A 24,287-nucleotide genomic window follows, 5' to 3' on the forward strand; every position below is an offset into this window, starting at 1 on the left:
GTTCCAATCCTTTTACCTGACGGGACCACCTTACCCTTTGGTTACTGACTTTATGTTCCAATCCTTTTACCTGACGGGACCACCTTACCCTTTGGTTACTGACTTTATGTTCCAATCCTTTTACCTGACGGGACCACCTTACCCTTTGGTTACTGACTTTATGTTACAATCCGTTTACCTGACGGGACCACCTTACCCTTTGGTTACTGACTTTATGTTCCAATCCTTTTACCTGACGGGACCACCTTACCCTTTGGTTACCGACTTTATGTTCCAATCCTTTTACCTGACGGGACCACCTTACCCTTTGGTTACTGACTTTATGTTCCAATCCTTTTACCTGACGGGACCACCTTACCCTTTGGTTACTGACTTTATGTTCCAATCCTTTTACCTGACGGGACCACCTTACCCTTTGGTTACTGACTTTATGTTCCAATCCTTTTACCTGACGGGACCACCTTACCCTTTGGTTACTGACTTTATGTTCCAATCCTTTTACCTGACGGGACCACCTTACCCTTTGGTTACTGACTTTATGTTCCAATCCTTTTACCTGACGGGACCACCTTACCCTTTGGTTACTGACTTTATGTTCCAATCCTTTTACCTGACGGGACCACCTTACCCTTTGGTTACTGACTTTATGTTCCAATCCTTTTACCTGACGGGACCACCTTACCCTTTGGTTACTGACTTTATGTTCCAATCCTTTTACCTGACGGGACCACCTTACCCTTTGGTTACTGACTTTATGTTCCAATCCTTTTACCTGACGGGACCACCTTACCCTTTGGTTACTGACTTTATGTTCCAATCCTTTTACCTGACGGGACCACCCTACCCTTTGGTTACTGACTTTATGTTCCAATCCTTTTACCTGACGGGACCACCTTACCCTTTGGTTACTGACTTTATGTTCCAATCCTTTTACCTGACGGGACCACCTTACCCTTTGGTTACTGACTTTATGTTCCAATCCTTTTACCTGACGGGACCACCTTACCCTTTGGTTACTGACTTTATGTTCCAATCCTTTTACCTGACGGGACCACCTTACCCTTTGGTTACTGACTTTATGTTCCAATCCTTTTACCTGACGGGACCACCTTACCCTTTGGTTACTGACTTTATGTTCCAATCCTTTTACCTGACGGGACCACCTTACCCTTTGGTTACTGACTTTATGTTCCAATCCTTTTACCTGACGGGACCACCTTACCCTTTGGTTACTGACTTTATGTTACAATCCTTGTGTCTTAACACTGAAGATACAATGGATGCTGTAGAAGGGTTTGATCCTAGGTTGCAACTACCATTTTCAGCCTTAATCGCAGGACCATCCAATAGCGGTAAAACTTGTTTTGTAAAAAGGATTTTAGAGAATTCTGAACATGTATTATCTCAGAAACCTGACAATATTGTGTGGTGTTATTCATGTTATCAACTTTTGTATGATGAGTTTTTGAAGAAAATAAAAATCTAATTTGTTGAAGGAATACCGGAATCCCTGTCTGATGATGAATTCTTACCTGCTCATAAAAAAAAATCTGCTGGTTTTGGATTATATGGTTTTTGCTGGTAGTGAACATCCTGAAATAGCTCAAGCTTTTACTCAATATACTCATCTTCAAAACTTGTCAGTGTGTTACTTCGTACAAAATGTGTTTCACCAAGGTAAAAATAGCCGTACCATTAGCTTGAACGCCAATTACTTGGATTTGTTCAAAGACCCTAGAGACAAACTACAAATAAACATTCTAACCGTAAATCCTACTTTATGGAAAGCAATGAGGACGCCACCAAAGCTCTTTTTTCTTATTTAATTGTGAATTTAAAATCAGTTGAACACAGAGTGTGATGGCCAATAAAATTTACTTAGTACCTAAACAAGATTTGGATAGACGTTGTTATGGAAACAGGTATCCTGTATGTGTGTTTGTTTTCCCTCTCCTTCAGCCCTAATCACAGGTGTCCCTTGTTTTCCTGATTGGTGGTCGTTGGGGTGTCCCACCTGTCCGACATCCGTTCGTCTGCTGATTGCTGAGGTGGACCAATCAGTGGACGTTCGACAGTATTGCCCCGCCTGTTTCTGGTTTTGCATTACCATATCAAATCCCCTGGTTTTAAAAGCCAGTCAGATGTGTTTTCTGACAGAGACTCTCTTTCTCTGTGAGTATGGCAACTGTGGTGTCTTGTTTTGTAGTGAAACAACGCATCTAACGACGCACTTGGCTGTTCTACGAGTGGTCTGAGGCAGTCGGTAAATAATGAGCGTTTTCAAGTGCACTTGAACTTTAGTAACGATGGTTTTGGGGAAACAGCTCGGAGATTTAACAATGCTCCTACAAAGGTTCTACTGATAAACTTAGCCTTAAGATGCTTTTGGGAAACTGGTCCCAGATGGTCTCCGTAGGAAATGTTGTGAAAATATTGGACTTAGGCTATATGCCCTGTTATTTAGACTTAACACCGATTTGTAGGTGATCAGTCCTGCTACTGATAGCCAATGGGAACTGATATGAACAGGTTTAGGCTGGTCATCTAGGATATGTAGGCCATATCTGAAGTACAGTACCAGTCAAAAGTTTGGACACACCTACTCATTCCAGGGTTTTTCTTTATTTTTTTACATTACATTTTTTACATAGGGTCCAGAGTTTTACTGGTTAGGTTAACAAATAAGGAAAAACTCTGGGCCCCAGGAAGTAAAATTGCCCCCCTACTCTGGGACCTATGGTGCCACCAGTCTGGTACTCTGGGCCCCAGGAAGTAAAATTGCCCCCCTACTCTGGGACCTATGGTGCCACCAGTCTGCTTGCAGTTGTCAGTTATCATCAGGTATGTGGATGATCAGGGCGTTATTCAGGAATGTTTCTTGGGCTACTTTGATGTGTCAAGTGGGCGAGATGCGAACTCTGTGTTTAACTTCACGGAGAAACTTGTTGTTCAAACCTATGAGTGCGCAGCTGTAATGGAATGTATCTGCTATGTGTATTTCCAGCTAAGTCCCCTCCTGTTTCCTGATTAAGAGGTGATGACCACTCCACTCTACTACCATTGTCAACTCTGTCCTGACATGAACTGAAGCCACGTCTCATGTCCCCCGCTCATCCACTGGCACATTGGAATGTTTCCTCTCCAAGCACTGTGAGTACCCCTATCAATTTTCTCTCGTTACTGTATGTAGAGTCAATCACATACAGAAACACAATGACATTATTACACATCAATGATTTTACTCCTTGCTTGGCCTGTCTCCTTCTCAGCTCTTTGGTCTCTAACTGTGTAGTGTGTTGTGTTGTTGTTTTTTGTCCTCCCAGTCAATTCCTGTCCTGCACTGAAGTCAAGCCTCTGAACACCTCAACACATGCCTCGTACCCTCATTCAATCACTGCTGTGATCCCTTCCCAACCCTGTGGAAGCAGCCCTCTCATCCAATCACTGCTGTGATCCCTTCCCAGCACTGTGGAAGCAGCCCTCTCATCCAATCACTGCTGTGATCCCTTCCCAACACTGTGGAAGCAGCCCTCTCATCCAATCACTGCTGTGATCCCTTCCCAACACTGTGGAAGAAGCCCTCTCATCCAATCACTGCTGTGATCCCTTCCCAACACTGTGGAAGCAGCCCTCTCATTCAATCACTGCTGTGATCCCTTCCCAACACTGTGGAAGCAGCCCTCTCATCCAATCACTGCTGTGATCCCTTCCCAACACTGTGGAAGCAGCCCTCTCATCCAATCACTGCTGTGATCCCTTCCCAACACTGTGGAAGCAGCCCTCTCATCCAATCACTGCTGTGATCCCTTCCCAACACTGTGGAAGCAGCCCTCTCATTCCCATTCCCCATAATATTGTACTATAAATGTCTTTATTAAATGCTTTAGGTTAAAATAATGACTCTTTGACGATTTTTGAAACACTTTGACATCTCAGTGCGTTCCGCGCCTATACCGTGGGTCTCCCATCCTCCTTGATTTTTCGAGTCACCAGCCTCCGCTGCTTTGTTACCAGTACAGAGGAAAGACTCTTCTTCTTGGATAGACAGTAGTATGAATACCTGTGTTACCAGTACAGTAGAGGAAAGACCCTTCTTCTTGGATAGACAGTAGTATGAATACCTGTGTTACCAGTACAGTAGAGGAAAGGCTCTTCTTCTTGGATAGACAGTAGTATGAATACCTGTGTTACCAGTACAGTAGAGGAAAGACCCTTCTTCTTGGATAGACAGTAGTATGAATACCTGTGTTACCAGTACAGTAGAGGAAAGACTCTTCTTCTTGGATAGACAGTAGTATGAATACCTGTGTTACCAGTACAGTAGAGGAAAGACCCTTCTTCTTGGATAGACAGTAGTATGAATACCTGTGTTACCAGTACAGTAGAGGAAAGACCCTTCTTCTTGGATAGACAGTAGTATGAATACCTGTGTTACCAGTACAGTAGAGGAAAGACCTTCTTCTTGGATAGACAGTAGTGTGAATACCTGTGTTAACAGTACAGTAGAGGAAAGACTCTTCTTCTTGGATAGACAGTAGTATGAATACCTGTGTTACCAGTACAGTAGAGGAAAGACCCTTCTTCTTGGATAGACAGTAGTATGAATACCTGTGTTACCAGTACAGTAGAGGAAAGACCCTTCTTCTTGGATAGACAGTAGTATGAATACCTGTGTTACCAGTACAGTAGAGGAAAGACTCTTCTTCTTGGATAGACAGTAGTGTGAATACCTGTGTTACCAGTACAGTAGAGGAAAGACTCTTCTTCTTGGATAGACAGTAGTATGAATACCTGTGTTACCAGTACAGTAGAGGAAAGACTCTTCTTCTTGGATAGACAGTAGTATGAATACCTGTGTTACCAGTACAGTAGAGGAAAGACCCTTCTTCTTGGATAGACAGTAGTATGAATACCTGTGTTACCAGTACAGTAGAGGAAAGACCCTTCTTCTTGGATAGACAGTAGTATGAATACCTGTGTTACCAGTACAGTAGAGGAAAGACCCTTCTTCTTGGATAGACAGTAGTATGAATACCTGTGTTACCAGTACAGTAGAGGAAAGACTCTTCTTCTTGGATAGACAGTAGTATGAATACCTGTGTTACCAGTACAGTAGAGGAAAGACCCTTCTTCTTGGATAGACAGTAGTATGAATACCTGTGTTACCAGTACAGTAGAGGAAAGACCCTTCTTCTTGGATAGACAGTAGTATGAATACCTGTGTTACCAGTACAGTAGAGGAAATACCCTTCTTCTTGGATAGACAGTAGTATGAATACCTGTGTTACCAGTACAGTAGAGGAAAGACCCTTCTTCTTGGATAGACAGTAGTATGAATACCTGTGTTACCAGTAGAGGAAAGACTCTTCTTCTTGGATAGACAGTAGTATGAATACCTGTGTTACCAGTACAGTAGAGGAAAGACTCTTCTTCTTGGATAGACAGTAGTATGAATACCTGTGTTACCAGTACAGTAGAGGAAAGACTCTTCTTCTTGGATAGACAGTAGTATGAATACCTGTGTTACCAGTACAGTAGAGGAAAGACCCTTCTTCTTGGATAGACAGTAGTATGCATACCTGTGTTACCAGTACAGTAGAGGAAAGACCCTTCTTCTTGGATAGACAGTAGTATGAATACCTGTGTTACCAGTACAGTAGAGGAAAGACCCTTCTTCTTGGATAGACAGTAGTATGAATACCTGTGTTACCAGTACAGTAGAGGAAAGACTCTTCTTCTTGGATAGACAGTAGTATGAATACCTGTGTTACCAGTACAGTAGAGGAAAGACCCTTCTTCTTGGATAGACAGTAGTATGCATACCTGTGTTACCAGTACAGTAGAGGAAAGACCCTTCTTCTTGGATAGACAGTAGTATGAATACCTGTGTTACCAGTACAGTAGAGGAAAGACCCTTCTTCTTGGATAGACAGTAGTATGAATACCTGTGTTACCAGTACAGTAGAGGAAAGACTCTTCTTCTTGGATAGACAGTAGTATGAATACCTGTGTTACCAGTACAGTAGAGGAAAGACCCTTCTTCTTGACACGCCCCAGCAGCAGTGGATGCAGCAAGGTTGATCTGCTCCTGTTTGGGAGACATCCAACAGAAATCAACCACCTCACACTCCAGCCACTACATTTGGTCTTGATGCATTGTGGGAGGTCAGCAGGTACTTGGTTCACCTTCTAAGTTCCACAGATGTTGGTGTCCAGAAGGGTGACATAAGCACCTGCTGCCAACTATATGAAGCAGAAACATGAAACAATCAATGATCACATATCTCCAAGTTGTGTTTTCCATATCTTGGATGTGTAACTACAGGATGTAACTACAGGATGTGTAACTACAGGATGTGTAACTACAGGATGTGTAACAACAGGATGTGTAACTACAGGATGTGTAACTACAGGATGTGTAACTACAGGATGTGTAACAACAGGATGTGTAACTACAGGATGTGTAACTACAGGATGTGTAACTACAGGATGTGTAACTACAGGATGTGTAACAACAGGATGTGTAACTACAGGATGTGTAACTACTGTGTAACTACAGGACGTGTAACTACAGGACGTGTAACTACAGGACGTGTAACTACAGGATGTGTAACTACAGGACGTGTAACAACAGGACGTGTAACTACAGGATGTGTAACTACAGGACGTGTAACTACAGGATGTGTAACTACAGGATGCGTAACTACAGGATGTGTAACTACAGGATGTGTAACTACAGGATGCGTAACAACAGGATGTGTAACTACTGTGTAACTACTGTGTAACTACAGGATGTAACTACAGGATGTGTTACTAGAGGATGTGTAACTACAGGATGTGTAACTACAGGATGCGTAACTACAGGATGCGTAACTACAGGATGCGTAACTACAGGATGTGTAACTACAGGATGTGTAACTACAGGATGTGTAACTACTGTGTAACTACAGGATGTGTAACTACAGGATGTGTAACTACAGGATGTGTAACTACAGGATGTGTAACTACAGGATGTGTAACTACAGGATGTGTAACAACAGGATGTGTAACTACAGGATGTGTAACTACAGGATGTGTAACTACTGTGTAACTACAGGATGTGTAACTACAGGATGTGTAACTATAGGATGTGTAACTATAGGATGTGTAACTACAGGACGTGTAACTACAGGATGTGTAACTACAGGATGTGTAACTACAGGATGTGTAACTACAGGATGTGTAACTACAGGATGTGTAACAACAGGATGTGTAGCTACAGGATGTGTAACTACAGGATGTGTAACTACAGGATGTGTAACTACTGTGTAACTACTGTGTAACTACAGGATGTGTAACTACAGGATGTGTAACTACAGGATGTGTAACTACAGGATGTGTAACTACAGGATGCGTAACTACAGGATGTGTAACTACAGGATGTGTAGCTACAGGATGTGTAACAACAGGATGTGTAACTACAGGATGTGTAACTACAGGATGTGTAACTACTGTGTAACTACTGTGTAACTACAGGATGTGTAACTACAGGATGTGTAACTACAGGATGTGTAACTACAGGAAACATATTGGAGAATAACAACAATCTCAATCTGAAGCTTTAAAGAAAATTGGGGAATTCCTCTGAAAATCAGGAACACCATTCTTCCTCCTGCCCCACCTATTGTCCCTGTATGAATATTAGTTGGCATCTAATTGGAGAACATACTGCTTTATAGATCCCAGCCTGACAAACAATTGTTTGGGCCTTACTTTGAGCACTTTGCACTGTGCCTCCATTGAGTCTCCATGTGTCAAGCAGTACAGAGAAACGCCCTCTAGATGACAGCAGAGGCCTGCTCTTGGATCTACCCTGTCTAACCACCAGTTTAGTGACCTTGTTCCATCAATATGTCCATACTACTTCACAACCGATTTGAGGTGTTGACCAGCAATGTCCCATTGGGCTCAACCAAGCTGAGAGTGAGGTTCTAGAAAGAGGACTGACTTTCATACCAACTCCTAAACAGGTGGACTGCGGGGAGCTCCGGAGGGATCTACACTTCTATCATAGAATATTGAAGTTATTAGATCATTTTGATTATGAAACAAATTTTCCTCATATACTATTTCCAAACCCCTCACATTGGGAACCTACGTTGGAGTCAGTGTCAGAAACTATACAGACTGTTATACGTAGGGATGTGGCTTCCTTTTCACAATTCAGAATCCGACCTGTATATCAGCTTACTGTGGTCCTCTGTAGCTCAATTGGTAGAGCATGGTGCTTGTAACGCCAGGGTAGTGGGTTCGATCCCCGGGACCACCCATACGTAAAAATGTATGCGCACATGACTGTAAGTCGCTTTGGATAAAAGCGTCTGCTAAATGGCATATTATTATTTAATCTTACAATACCTACTACCATACCCCGTTCAAAGGCACTTAAATATTTTGTCTTGCCTATTCACCATCTGAATGGCACATTTACACAATCCATGTCTCAATGCTTAAAAATCATTCATTAACCTCTCTCCTCCCCTTCATCTACACTGATTGAAGTTGATTTAACAACTTACATAAATAAGAGATCATGTCTTTCACCTGGATTCACCTCATCAATCTATGTCACGGAAAAAGCAGGTGTTCCTAATGTTTTGTACACTCAGAATATTAAAATATATGACATAAACAAATAATTATAAGCAGATGCTTTACAGTATATACTCAGATACACAAAATACATCTGGTTTTAGATCTAGAAGATTCTCCTATTCAATAGTAATATCATAAATTCTGACCAGTAACTTACCTAGGGTCAAAGGTCACTGATCCATCACTAAAATGTATAGGACGATCCATAGAGAAGTCACTCTTCATGGACAGATGACTTGGTACTGGAGAGACTGATCTCCGAATTTGGTTGGAGATTCTGAAAAACATAATAAATCCCCATGAAACTACATTTTAAAATATTTCAAAACTATATTTCAATAGATAAAATACATTACATGAAGCAATAAAACATATGCCATTACATAAAGCAAAAAGCATACACTGAGTATACAAAACATTAAGAACACCCTCCTAATATTGAGTTGCAACTCCCCTCTCTTTTGCCCTCAGAACAGCCTCAACTCGTCGGGGAATGGACTCTACAAGGTGTCGAAAGCGTCCCACAGGGATGCTGGCCCATGTTGACTCCAATGCGTCCCACATTTGTGTCAAAATGGCTGGATGTCCTTTGGGTAGTGGACCATTCTTGATACACACAGGAAACTTTTGAGCGTAAAAAACCCAGCAGCGTTGCAGTTCTTGACAAAAACCTGTGTGCCTGGTACCTATTACCATACCCCGTTCAAAGACACTTAAATATTTTTCACCATCTGAATGGCACATTTACACAATCCATGTCTCAATTGTCTCAAGGCTTAAAAATCATTCATTAACCTGTCTCCTCCCCTTCATCTACACTGATTGAAGTTTATTTAACAAGTTACATAAATAAGAGATCATATCTTTCACCTGGATTCACCTCATCAATCTATGTCACGGAAAAAGCAGGTGTTCATAATGTTTTGTACACTCAGTGTACATAACGCATTAAAATATATGCCATTACATAAAGCATTCAATTATGTGACATTACACAAAGCATTTAAATATATGCCATTACATAAAGCAACAAACAAACAGTGTAAAAAAACATGAAGAACACCCTCCTAATATTGAGTTGCAACCCCCCCCTACCAGTCTCCTCCCCTGCATCTACACTGACTGAAGTGGATTTAACAAGTGGAACTTACTTGTAACATCATCACATTGGCCTACTGATTCACTTCCTCATCTCAGTTCCACTTTAATCCTTAAGAGTCTATTCATACACATACTTTATAATATGTCCATATATAGTTATAATCTGTTCTAGGAACATCTACCCAAAATATTACACCTTCTTTATTACTTCACCAAACATACACTACATGATCAAAAGCATGTGGACACCTGCTGGTTCAACATCTCATTACACCTGCTGGTCCAACATCTCATTACACCTGCTGGTCCAACATCTCATTACACCTGCTGGTCCAACATCTCATTACACCTCCTGGTCCAACATCTCATTACACCTGCTGGTCCAACATCTCATTACACCTGCTGGTCCAACATCTCATTACACCTGCTGGTCCAACATCTCATTACACCTGCTGGTCCAACATCTCATTACACCTGCTGGTCCAACATCTCATTACACCTCCTGGACCAACATCTCATTACACCTGCTGGTCCAGCATCTCATTACACCTGCTGGTCCAACATCTCATTACACCTGCTGGTCCAACATCTCATTACACCTGCTGGCCAACATCTCATTACACCTACTGGTCCAACATCTCATTACACCTCCTGGTCCAACATCTCATTACACCTACTGGTACAACATCTCATTACACCTCCTGGTACAACATCTCATTACACCTGCTGGTCCAACATCTCATTACACCTGCTGGTCCAACATCTCATTACACCTGCTGCTCCAACATCTCATTACACCTGCTGGTCCAACATCTCATTACACCTGCTTCTCCAACATCTCATTACACCTGCTGGTCCAACATCTCATTACACCTGCTGGTCCAACATATCATTACACCTGCTGGTCCAACATCTCATTACACCTGCTTCTCCAACATCTCATTACACCTCCTGGTCCAACATCTCATTACACCTGCTGGTCCAACATCTCATTACACCTGCTGGTCCAACATCTCATTACACCTCCTGGTCCAACATCTCATTACACCTCCTGGTCCAACATCTCATTACACCTGCTGGTCCAACATCTCATTACACCTGCTGGTCCAACATCTCATTACACCTCCTGGTCCAACATCTCATTACACCTGCTGGTCCAACATCTCATTACACCTGCTGGTCCAACATCTCATTACACCTGCTGGTCCAACATCTCATTACACCTCCTGGTCCAACATCTCATTACACCTGCTGGTCCAGCATCTCATTACACCTGCTGGTCCAACATCTCATTACACCTGCTGGTCCAACATCTCATTACACCTGCTGGTCCAACATCTCATTACACCTCCTGGTCCAACATCTCATTACACCTGCTGGTCCAACATCTCATTACACCTGCTGGTCCAACATCTCATTACACCTGCTGCTCCAACATCTCATTACACCTGCTGCTCCAACATCTCATTCCAAAATCATGGCCATTAATATGGAGTTGGTTCCCCCTTTGCTGCTATACCAGCCTCCACTCTTCTGGGAAGGATTTCCACTAGATGTTGGAACATTGTGCGGGGACTTGCTTCCATTCCGTGGTCCTCTGTAGCTCAGCTGGTAGAGCACGGCGCTTGTAACGCCAAGGTAGTGGGTTCGATCCCCGGGACCACCCATACACAAAAATGTATGCACGCATGACTGTAAGTCGCTTTGGATAAAAGCGTCTGCTAAATGGCATATTAATATTATAAGATAATTAGTGAGGTCGGGCACTGATGTTAGGCGATTAGGCCTGGCTCGCAGTAGGCATTCCAAAGGTGTTCGATGGGGTTGAGGTCAGGGCTCTGTGCAGGCCAGTCAAGTTCTTCCAGTTCAAACCATTTCTGTATGGACCTTGCTTTGTGCACAGAATCGTCTAGAATGTCATTGTATGCGGTAGCGTTAAGATTTCCCTTCACTGGAACTAAGGGGCCTAGCCCGAACCACGAAAAACAGCCCCAGACCATTATTTCTCCTCCACCAAACTTTACAGTTGGCACTATGCATTAGGGCAGGTAGCGTTATCCTGGCATCCGCCAAACCCAGATTTGTCCGTCGGACTGCCAGATGGTGAAGCGTGATTCATCACTCCAGAGATCGTGTTTCCACTGCTCCAGAGTCCAATGGCGGCGAGCTTGTTGGAAATGTTGCATCCTATGACCGTGCCACGTTGAAAGTCACTGAGCTCTTCAGTAAAGCCATTCTACTACTAATGTTTGTCTATGGAGATTGCATGGCTGTGTGCTCGATTTTATACACCTGTCAGCAACGGGTGCGACTGAAATAGCCGAATCCACTAATTTTATGGGGTGTCCACATACTTTTGTATATATAGTGTATGTGTAAAAATAAATACATATATACAGTACCAGTCAAAGGTTTGGACACAGCTACTCATTTAAGGGTTTTTCTTAATTTTTACTATTTTCTACATTGTAGAATAATAGTGATGACATCAAAACTATGAAATAACACACATGGAATCATGTAGTAACCAAAAAAGTATTAAACAAATCAAAAAATATTTTATATTTGAGATTCTTCAAAGTAGCCACCCTTTGCCTTGATGACAGCTTTGCACAATCTTGAGCAATTTCCAAACGCCTGAAGGTACCACATTCATCTGTACAAACAATCGTACGCAAGTATAAACACCATGGGACCATGCAGCTGTCATACCGCTCAGGAAGGAGACGCGTCCTGTCTCCTAGAGATGAACGTACTTTGGTGCGAAAAGTGAAAATCAATCCCAGAACAACAAAAAAGGACTTTGTGAAGATGCTGGAGGAAACGCGTACAAAAGTATCTATATCCACAGTAAAACGAGTCCTATATCGACATAACCTGAAAGGCCGCTCAGCAAGGAAGAAGCCACTGCTCCAAAACCGCCATAAAAAAGCCAGACTACAGTTTGCATCTGCACATGGGGACGAAGATCATACTTTTTGGAGAAATGTCCTCTGGTCTGATGAAACAAAAATTTAACTGTTTGGCCATAATGACCATCGTTATGTTTGGAGGAAAAAGGGTGTTGCTTGCAAGCCAAAGAACACCATCCCAACCGTGAAGCACAGGGGTGGCAGCATTATGCTGTTGGGGTGCTTTGCTGCAGGCGGTACTGGTGCACTTCACAAAATAGATGGCATCATGAGGAATGAAAATTATGTGGATATTTTGAAGCAACATCTCAAGACATCAGTCAGGAAGTTAAAGCTTGGTCACAAATGGGTCTTCCAAATGGACAATGACCCCAAGCATACTTCCAAAGTTGTGGCAAAATGGCTTAAGGACAACAAAGTCAAGGTATTGGAGTGGCCATCATAAAGCCCTGACCTCAATCCTATAGAAAATTTGTGGTCAGAACTGAAAAAGCGTGTGCGAGCAAGGAGGCCTATAAACCTGACTCAGTTACACCAGCTCTGTCAGGAGGAATGGGCCAAAATTCACCCAACTTATTGTGGGAAGCTTGTGGAAGGCTACCCGAAACGTTTGACCCAAGTTAAACAATTTAAAGGCAACGCTACCAAATACTAATTGAGTGTATGTAAACTTTTGACCCACTGGGAATGTGATGAAAGACATTTAACATTCTTAAAATAAAGTGGTGATCCTAATTGACCTAAGACAGGGAATTCTTACTAGGATTAAATGTCAGGAATTGTGAAAAACTGAGTTTAAATGTATTTGGCTAAGGTGTATGTAAACTTCAGACCAACTGTAGATTGTAATATGTATTTTTCTGGCTTGTCTTCCCCAGTGATTTGACCCACGCACTCCTACTGCTTATTATGTGACTTGTTAAGCGCATTTCTACTCCTGAAACTTTTCAGGCTTGCCATAACAAAGGGGTTGAATACTTACTGATTCAAGACATTTCAGCTTTTCATTTTTAATTACATTTGTAAAGACTTCGTAAAACATAATTCCATTTTGACATTATGGGGTATTGTGTGTAGGCCAGTGACCAAATAAATCTGAATTTTATGCATTTTAAATTCAGGCTTTAACATAACAAAATGTGGAAAAAGTCAAGGGGTGTGAATACTTTCTGAAGGCACTTTATATACCTAAAATCCGGCAAATTGAGAGCTCTCTACTAAAGTTTTACAAACAATAAAAACCTTGGGGCGCCCGAAAATATTATTAAAAAGTTTGGTCCTTGGACACAGAGGGGTTAAACACTAAAGTTACCGTCCATCTAGTGAAGAGAGGAGAACCGGACAGAGGGATGGTAGGTAGCCAGCATCCGTCAACGAGAGAGGGAGAAGCCCTCCACGGTATTTAACAGGTGGAAGAAACAACCAGGGAGCTCCATCGGTCCACAAGAAATGCAGGCAGCCGGTGATGATGTAGTGGTAGCTAGGATAACTAGGATGCTGCTGGTAAAGAGTAGCTAGCTTAGCTAACTGTACCGACTAGCTTGGCTAACTAGCAGGTCGTTCGTCTGTCCCTCGAGGATGATGACGAACCCGTTCAACCACACAATTAAACAAGGATAGCGAGTGAAAAGGATCTGGCTACACTCATACTGTCACTGACCATTAAGCAAAAAAGCAAATTGAACAATAAACTTCGGTGTCTCAACACTGTAACGAACTCCATCGTTATTCCCCAAGATCACCTCAGTCCACTCTGCGCGTAACTGGACAATATGCTTGGCGCCAAACCGTACGTGGACGTGGACAGTTCTGTACGGGGACGCGGACAGTTCCAGAACGCGGACATGAGCAGTGCCACATAATAAACTACACCCAGTCTTTAAAGTCGGGTACATTAGTAATATTATTTTATTTATTATGTCAAACAAAAGAAAATCGTTTTTTAAAACAAGATTTTGAGATCTGGGCACGTATCCAAAAAGCGTCTCAGAGTAGAAAAATTGGTCCTCTCTCTCCCCAGACAGACTCATTTAATACTGGGTCGTTACAATATTTTGAGATCTGGGCCCATATCCAAAAACGTCTCAGAGTAGAAAATGTGTCGTATAAGTGCTGAGAATAAAGCCATTTTTGGCCTACTCTTATGGGTATAAATTAAAGCTATGCATGAAGCCTCTTTATTCATAAGTGTCCCACCTAGTTGGCAGATATTTAGGACACCTCATGAGCTGTCCTAACCAGTTAAGAGGTACCAGCAGGTGTCTTGATAATAGAAACATGCAGCGTGTCAGTGGTTTCTGTACCACATGTAATTGCTTTGGAGCAGTGGTGACCTGTCATTCAGGGCAGTTTAGCAGATGCTTTAGCAGATGCTCTTACCCAGAGCGATTTACAGTAAGTGCATTCATCTTAAGATAGCTAGGTGAGACAACCAGATAATACAGTCAAATATACAGGATACGAACATTCAATTTCAGCTAAACAATGGATATATAGCGTTTTGCAATAATAATAATAATAATAATGATATACATTTAAAATCTATTAATTAAACATCTGAGAACAGTAATATTGAAGGTACCCATAAGCAACCATTTCTGACTAAAAAACACATGTGAAAAATTGTGGAAATAGCATTTAGGAAATAAACTCTTAATAATTCTTAAACAAAATTGTCATCTCACCTCTTAGCTTTGGTGTCATGTTCCCCAGAGAGACTCATTTTAGAGGCAGGACCCCCCTCCTCTCTCTCCCCAGAGAGACTCATTTTAGAGGCAGGGCCCCCCTCCTCTCTCTCCCCAGAGAGACTCATTTTAGACCACTGACCCCTAAACAGAGATCCAACATGTTGGTTGTAGTTAACACAGTAATTCTTGAATGTGAATTGTTATAATTTATTAATTATCTCTTACACAACATTTACTAACAGACATATCGAAATAGTCAGGTGATTTAATGCAATCACATGAATATGTAGTTGTGAAATCTCTTCACCATGTTAACTGTCAATAATAATAATAAGTCACTGTTTGTTAAGGTAGTTATAGACAGTGCAGCAACACAAGGCCATGTCACACCCTTATTTGTATTCATTAAAAGTCAGCCAATTATTATCTTTAAATCTGTTCTTTTCTAAACGTATCTGAGAATGTAGACAGAAGGGCTAAAACAGGCTTGATTGATCTGGGGGGGATCAGTGATCTATACAGAAAGGTTTTTTGCAACAATTAAGAGATTCTTTATAATTTAAAGTCGGCTAGGTTATAATGTATAACAGTTTATTTTTTTGTGTAAAGCAGATCAAAGTCTATACTTCAGCCAGTGGCGACCCGTCATTCAGGGCAGGTGGCCTTTCCTGTTTTGCATGTTATTGTGGCATTAATACATGTCACATATCAGTTCGCTAACAACGTAAAAAATATATACACTACCGGTCAAAAGTTTTAGAACACACACTCATTCAAGGGTTTGTCTTTATTTTTACTATTTTCTACATTGTAGAATAATAGTGAAGACATCAAAACTATGAAATAACACATATAGAATCATGTAGTAACCAAAAAAGTGTTAAACAAATCAAAATATATTTAATATTTGAGATTCTTCAAATAGCCACCCTTTGCCTTGATGACAGCTTTGCACACTCTTGGCATTCTCTCAACCAGCAACCCGTTATTCAGGGCAGGTGGCCTTTCCTGTTTTGCATGTTATTTTGGCATTAATACGTGTCACATATCAGTTTGCAAAAAATGTAAAAATAAATAAATATATATATATATCATTGAGTTAATAAAGCCGCATACAAACATGGTCTCCTTTTTGCTTTCTTGAGTAAGGCAGCTCCAAAATGCAGGTGTTTCAGCCTAGCTCAGTGCTTTCTGTGGTGGTGGGGTAAGACAGAAGAAAATACGGAGCGCTGTGCCGTGATTGGCTCAGTGTTCTGTCATTCATGGGGACACTACGTCACCGCCAAGTCTAAGGGTAGAGCTAGAAAATGCAAGCCCCTTGGGTGCTGCCATAGAGTTACATTAGAAGTGCCCATCCAAGAAGGTCATTGGCCAACAGATAAAATGACGTCAAATCACATTATATCTACAGTAGCTTTGATTGGACTGATCATGTCAACATCATACTTTCAAAATCTTAGCCAGCAGTCATCATCATGAATCAAGTCGACAATCTACAGGCAAATCCTTTTTAATCCTTGTCATATGAAGATAAATAATGAAGAGACATTATAGGACAGCTGTTGGGACTCTGCTGTTGGGACTCTGCTGTTGGGACTCTGCTGTTGGGACTCTGCTGTTGGGACTCTGCTGTCGGGACTCTGCTGTCGGGACTCTGCTGTCGGAACTCTGCTGTTGGGCCAGCTTTATGTAGGCCCTAATAGTTTGTAGTTTAGCCTAGACCTACGAGAGTCTGCCCGTCTTTCCTACATATCAACACATTCATCCGACTTCTAATGTTACCGAGAAATACGTGCCACAGTTTCAACAGCCATTGTGTAACTGCGTAGGCTACACACTTACTTTCACGTTCATATGAGGAAATCACATCACTTCTTACAGTCGCTGGTGCAGCCGCCTGTTCTCTTGCAGATGAAGTAGCTTTTATAGGCGACTCATTCAACCAGCCTAAACAACAGTAAATAAAAGATGTCAAATGGTCAAAAGTCAATCCTGATATAGCCATGTACATCAAAGAGTGGTGTATTGCTACAGATGTAGGATCTTAATTTTAGCCAGTTTGCTACAGCAGGAAAAGAATCCTGCAGCAACAGGACATTTGAATTATTATGTGGATTATAATTAATGAACAATTATTTTAATAGAAAAGTGGAATTGATCATCTTCAGAAACCTTTTTTAAAGCTTAAATACACTCAAATACACTACAAGTTTTAGTTATCCTGCAACAGGGTGATCAAATTAAGATCCTACATCTGTACAGAGATTATGTCTTTATCTAAATAAGGCAGTTTGAGTTATTAGCAATAACGTTGCAACTGTCAGCTGCTGTAAACCTATGTGATTGGATGTTATAGACCCCCATCTGAATAGTTTATTTCCCCATGTTGTAGCCCTCACCAACTGGCCATCTGGCCCATAGAGACTAAAGGACTATACACTCTATGCTGCACACCACATCAAGCCATCTCTGAACTGTACACTAAATAACTGCACTATACTGCATTAGCACTCTGTTAATCTCTCTTAGATATATTTATACTGGTACTGTACATGTGGACATCCACCGTATATCAACTGTATACCCACTGTACTGTATATCTGTATATCAACTGTATTCCCACTGTACTATATATCTGTATATCAACTGTATTCCCACTGTACTGTATATCTGTATATCAACTGTATTCCCACTGTACTGTATATCTGTATATCCACTGCATATCCACTGTAGCACGAAGCTAGATAGCTAGCCGTTTTTCGAACAGAGTCAACACAGTAGCCATTGTGTGCTGTACTGTGGCAGCTAAATACAATATATTTGTGCTAGCTAGCCAACGTTTAATTATTGCTGCGTTATGAAAGGAACTAGACACGGACACGAATTATCTGTTTAGTGTGTTAACACACTATTGGTGGTTTGTTGTGACCAAGTGTTGGTGCTAAACTGTGTGTTATTGGATGCTAGCATGCTAGTTAGCTATGGTGTCATAGTTAGCTAGCTGAATAAAGTGGGTTGAGTCTATTCCTTGAAACATTGAACCGCTGTGGTTCACAACAATTCTGATTTCTAAAGGTGGAAGTTGGGAGAGTTTTTGTTCGGGTGGTTCAGTGAAACAATTATAGTTTCTGAGGTGGAAGTTTTGGTGAGGGAGGCCCTGCTCTCTCCTCTCCCAGATGTTTAGTTCATTTCATTCCGATCTCCTCTGCATTATTGTAGCCATTTGCTACAGCCTGTCAACTATGCCTCTGCCTATCCCTGTTCTCTCCTCTCTGCACAGGCTACACAAACGCCTCACACCGCGTGGCTGCTGCCTCTCTAACCTGGTGGTCCCTGCACACACCCCACACCTGGAGTTCCAGGTCTCAGGCAGCCTCTGGAACTGCCATTCTGCTGCCAACAAAGCTGACTTCATCCCAGCCTATGCTAACCTCCAGTCCCCCGACTTCCTGGCGCTGACGGAAACATGGATTACCACTGAAAACACTGCTACTCCTACTGCTCTCTCCTCGTCTGACCATGTGTTCTCGCATACCCCGAGAGCATCTGGTCAGAGGGGTGGTGGCACAGGAATCCTCATCTCTCCCAAGTGTACATTCTCAACTTTTCCCCTAACCCATCTGTCTATCTCCTCATTTGAATTCCATGCTGTCACAGTCACTAGCCCATTTAAGCTTAATATCATTGTCATCTATCGCCCTCCAGGTTCCCTTGGAGAGTTCATCAATGAGCTTGACGCCTTGATAAGTTTCTTTCCTGAGGATGGCTCACCCCTCACAGTTTTGTGGGATTTCAACCTCCCTACGTCCACATTTGACTCATTTCTCTCTGCCTCCTTCTTTCCACTCCTCTCCTCTTTTGACCTCACCCTCTCACCGTCCCCCCCTACTCACAAGGCAGGCAATACGCTTGACCTCATCTTTACTAGATGCTGCTCTTCTACTAATCTCACTGCGACTCCCCTCCATGTCTCCGACCACTACTTTGTTTCCTTTTCTCTCTCGCTCTCCTCCAACACTACTCACTCTGCCCCTACACAGATGGTAATGTGCCGCCGCAACCTTCGCTCTCTCTCTCCCACTACTCTCTCCTCTTCCATCCTATCATCTCTTCCCTCTGCTCAATCCTTCTCCCTCCAATCTCCTGATTCTGCCTCCTCAACCCTCCTCTCCTCCCTTTCTGCATCCTTTGACTCTCTGTGTCCCCTATCCTCCCGGCCGGCTCGGTCCTCCCCTAAAGCTCCGTGGCTTGATGACTCATTGCGAGCTCACAGAACAGAGCTCCGGGCAGCGGAGCGGAAATGGAAGAAAACTAAACTCCCTGCCGACCTGGCATCTTTTCACTCCCTCCTCTCTACATTTTCTTCATCTGTTTCTGCTGCTAAGGCCACTTTCTACCACTCTAACTTCCAAGCATCTGCCTCTAACCCTAGGAAGCTCTTTGCCACATTTTCCTCCCTGCTGAATCCCCCCCCCCCCCCAAAAAAAAAAAAAAAAAAAAGTGTAAAGTGGTTATCCCACTGGCTATAGGGTGAATGCACCAATTTGTAAGTCGCTCTGGATAAGAGCGTCTGCTAAATGACGTAAATGTGCCCTTGAGCAAGGCACTTAACCCTAATTGCCCCTGTAAGTCGCTCTGGATAAGAGCGTCTGCTAAATGACTAAAATGTAAATGTAAATGTATTCCCACTGTACTGTATATTTGTATATCAACTAGGGGTGTAACGATTCATCGACTACATCGATGTATCGATTTATATTCATATGATTCAACTACATCGATCTGTGCGCGGCGAGTTGGCCTTTTGGACAACATATATCGATCTAATATCGTTTTAAAATGTAATAAATCGATTGTATCGATACTAGGAAATAACCCATTGGATTTAAGCACGTCAGACTTTATATGCAGGGGTGCACATAACTGGTACGCAGATACGCAAGCGCAACAAATTACTACGTGCCTTTGCGTACTTGACCGATTTTCTCATCTAACCTTACACATGACATGTTGCTTGTCAACTACTGTCAGGGATGTCCAAAAAGCAACAGACATTAAGCAGCCTTTTTGGCGTTTCGCCACCTACAAAGAAACGCCAACTGGAGCCAGAGCCGAAGAAATGTGGTGCAAGATTTGCCGCTCAAATCCACATCTAGCAGACAAAACAGGTGCATTTTATAAAGGCTCAAAGAATTTCAACCATCCTTTATTTGACAAACATGAAAAGAGCAAGGAGCACACGAATGTGGCGCAAGCCATTGCTAAAAGCTAGCCGAGAATAAATGTCCAGTCGCCCACTTGCCAGATAGCGAGACAAGCTGAATGAAGAACAGCGGCAAGCTCTGTTTAATATTTTTCTCTTTCCATAAAGCTAAACACGCACGTCCCATGTCTTCCTATTCTGAGGATGTTCCTTTACTGAATGCTTTTTGATGGATCTGAGGACATCACAAAAACTGAGCAGGAAATAGTTTACATTGTGTCCAGCAACGGAGAGTTTACTTCGGACTTTATTGGACTGATTGAATTGGGTGCTGACCGAACCGCACAGGCCATAACAGACGGACTTGTGAGACTTTTCCAGGACACAGGCTTGGATGACTGGACAACAAAGTTGCACAGACGGGGCTGCTGTCAACGTAGGTATGGGTAAGTTTCATAATACCAGATGGTCTGCATGGAGGCATGAAACACTGTTAAAAATAGCAAGACTATTGCCAGCCATTAAAATGCAACTGGTTACCAGGTATTTATTTCAGTCACACTGGTTGAATTTTTGGCTAAAAGGTTACTGAATCGATTTCAAGTCACTGAATCGTTTCGGATCGTATCGTTCTAAATGAACCAATATCGTCCTTGAATCGTATCGACAACCACAAATCGTGATACGAATCGAATCGTTGTTAAAACGAATCGTTACACCCCTAATATCAACTGTAATCCCACTGTACTGTATATCTGTATATCAACTGTATACCCACTGTACTGTATATCTGTATATCAACTGTATTCCCACTGTACTGTATATCTGTATATCAACTGTATACCCACTGTACTGTATATCTGTATATCAACTGTATTCCCACTGTACTGTATATCTGTATATCAACTGTATTCCCACTGTACTGTATATATGTATATCCACTGTTCATTCTCCTATAGCTCTATGCTCACTCTTCCTAGTTGTGTATAATGTTGTACAGACATTTGTGAAAACTCTTTTGTCTGTATTCTGTCTCTAAATGTTGTCTGTCACTATCACCATGTAAAATTATGTGTACAGATGTAGGATCTTAATTTGATCACCCCCCCCCCCCCCCCCCCCCCACTGCAGAATAACTTTCCGGCAATGCAGGAAATGTAAAACTTGTAGTGTATTTGAGGTTTTAAAGGCTTATGAAGTTTGTAATTTCCAGTTAGAAATGCCAGACTTGAGTTTCGCTTAATAAAAATGTATCAACCGCTACAAAAATGTCCATTAATTATAATTCACATAATAATTCACATTTCCTGTTGCTGCAGGAATATTTTCCTGCTGTAGCAAACTGGCTCAAATTAAGATCCTACATCTGTATGTGCAAATGTACTTGGCGAAAAAAGGTGATTCTGATTCTGCAAAGGTTGAGTCTTGAATATTGATATATTGAATTTGACTTGCCCACATTCAGTTTATTTTTATTTTATTTATTTTTTCACCTTTATTTAACCAGGTAAGCCAGTTGAGAACAGGTTCTCATTTACAACTGCGACCTGGCCAAGATAAAGCAAAGTAGTGCAATAAAAACAACACAGAGTTACATATGGGGTAAAAAAAAAACATAAAGTCAGAAATACAACAGAAAATATATATACAGTGTGTGCAAATGTAGCAAGTTATGGAGGTAAGGCAATAAATAGGCTATAGTGCAGAATAATTACAATAGTATTAACACTGGAATGCTAGATGTGCAAGAGATTATGTGCAAATAGAGATATTGGGGTGCAAAAGAGCAAATTAAATAACAATATAGGGATGAGGTAGTTGGGTGGGCTAATTTCAGATGGGCTGTGTACAGGTGCAGTGATCGGTAAGGTAGTTTTTTGGGGGTATCTGTACTTTACTATTCATATTTTTGACAACTTTTACTTTTACTTCACTACATTCCTAAAGAAAATAATGTACTTTTTACTCCATACATTTTCCCTGACACCCAAAAGTACTCGTTACATTTTGAATGCTTAGCAGGACAGAAAATGGTCTAATTCACACACTTATCAAGAGAACATCCCTGGTCATCTCTACTGCGTCTGATCTGGGGGACTCACTAAACACATGCTTTGTTTGTAAATGATGAGTTGGAGCATGCCCCTGGCTATACGGAAATAAAATAAAAACTAGAAAATGTGGCCATCTGCTTTGCTTAATATAAGGAATTTGAAATTATTTATACTTGTACTTTTACTTTTGATACTTAAGTACATTTTAGCAATTACATTTACTTTTGATACTTACGTATATTTAAAACCATATACAATTACTCAAGTAGTATTTTACTTGGTGACCTTCACTTTTACTTGAGTCATTTTCTATTAAGGTATCTTTACTTTTACTCAAGTACGACAATTGGGTACTTTTTCCACCACTGAAATTACACCATACATTTAATTTCTCTACACACTTCAATAATCCCTGTGAAGTGTCTTACCTTGTAGCCTGAATTCACAACCAGAACATGTCAAGTCATTGAGATATTTTCTGTTGTGCTGAGAGAGCACCTTCCTGATGTGGTGGTATCTATGTTCTACGTACAGTTGATATAATATCTGGTCAAAGTATAGTGGCACAACACCATAGTATAGCATTAACAGAACAGTAGTTTAATCTTTTACTTTTTTTCTCAAAAAGGTAGGGGTCAAAATTGGCTCTCCCTTTCAATACCTCCATTGCGAGGATAACGGCACTGAGGCTTTTTCTAAAATGTTTTCTGAGTTGGAGTGATCTTAGACCATTCCTCCATTCAGAATCCTTCCAAATGGCCAACTACAGGAAGGTAAAGGTACAACTAAACACACAATAAAGAAACAAATCTCCCTAACTGACGGGAGGCTTGAATCTTAGTCATTTACCCACCGGCCTCTTACTGCTATCCCAATGTATACATTCTACCAACATCATACATAAATAATCCCTGGTAGGATCCTTACTACTATCCCAATGTATACATTCTACCAACATCATACATAAATAATCCCTGGTAGGATCCTTACTACTATCCCAATGTATACATTCTACCAACATCATACATAAATAATCCCTGGTAGGATCCTTACTACTATCCCAATGTATACATTCTACCAACATCATACATCAATAATCCCTGGTAGGATCCTTACTACTATCCCAATGTATACATTCTACCAACATCATACATAAATAATCCCTGGTAGGATCCTTACTACTATCCCAATGTATACATTCTACCAACATCATACATAAATAATCCCTGGTAGGATCCTTACTACTATCCCAATGTATACATTCTATCAACATCATACATCAATAATCCCTGGTAGGATCCTTACTACTATCCCAATGTATACATTCTACCAACATCATACATCAATAATCCCTGGTAGGATCCTTACTACTATCCCAATGTATACATTCTACCAACATCATACATAAATAATCCCTGGTAGGATCCTTACTACTATCCCAATGTATACATTCTACCAACATCATACATAAATAATCCCTGGTATGATCCTTACCTTGCAGCCTGAATTCAAAAACAGAACATGTCAAATCATCGAGATTTTCCTTTGTGCTGAGAAAGTTCCTTTGTGCTGAAAAGTTTATTCACCTCCCCAATGTCAACTGACGTTGTGTAATTTTTGTTACTGATTAATTTAACATCTGCTAAAGTCTAGTGACATTGACCCCATGTCAGAATAATCAGAAAACCAGTTGAAC

At 41.4% G+C, this 24,287-nt stretch overlaps 1 protein-coding gene across 1 annotated transcript in view; it reads right to left on the reverse strand.

The window, feature by feature from the left end:
- The window catches only part of LOC311150848 (NLR family CARD domain-containing protein 3-like), a gene marked incomplete at its 3' end in the record, with an annotated part of 63,696 nt that extends 40,138 nt beyond the window's left edge, over window positions 1-23,558 (reverse strand). The window contains exons 1-2 of the mRNA XM_084188403.1: window positions 23,020-23,558; window positions 15,332-15,475 (exon numbers count right to left, since the gene is read on the reverse strand). Coding sequence (XP_084044529.1) covers window positions 15,332-15,459 — 128 coding nt within the window. The 5' untranslated portion in view covers window positions 15,460-15,475; window positions 23,020-23,558. The remainder of the gene's footprint in view (window positions 1-15,331; window positions 15,476-23,019) is intronic.
- Between the last annotated feature and the right edge of the window lie 729 nt (window positions 23,559-24,287).

The sequence above is a fragment of the Coregonus lavaretus genome, assembly GCF_964263955.1.
Source record: "Coregonus lavaretus genome assembly, chromosome: 2".
NCBI lineage: Eukaryota > Metazoa > Chordata > Actinopteri > Salmoniformes > Salmonidae > Coregonus > Coregonus lavaretus.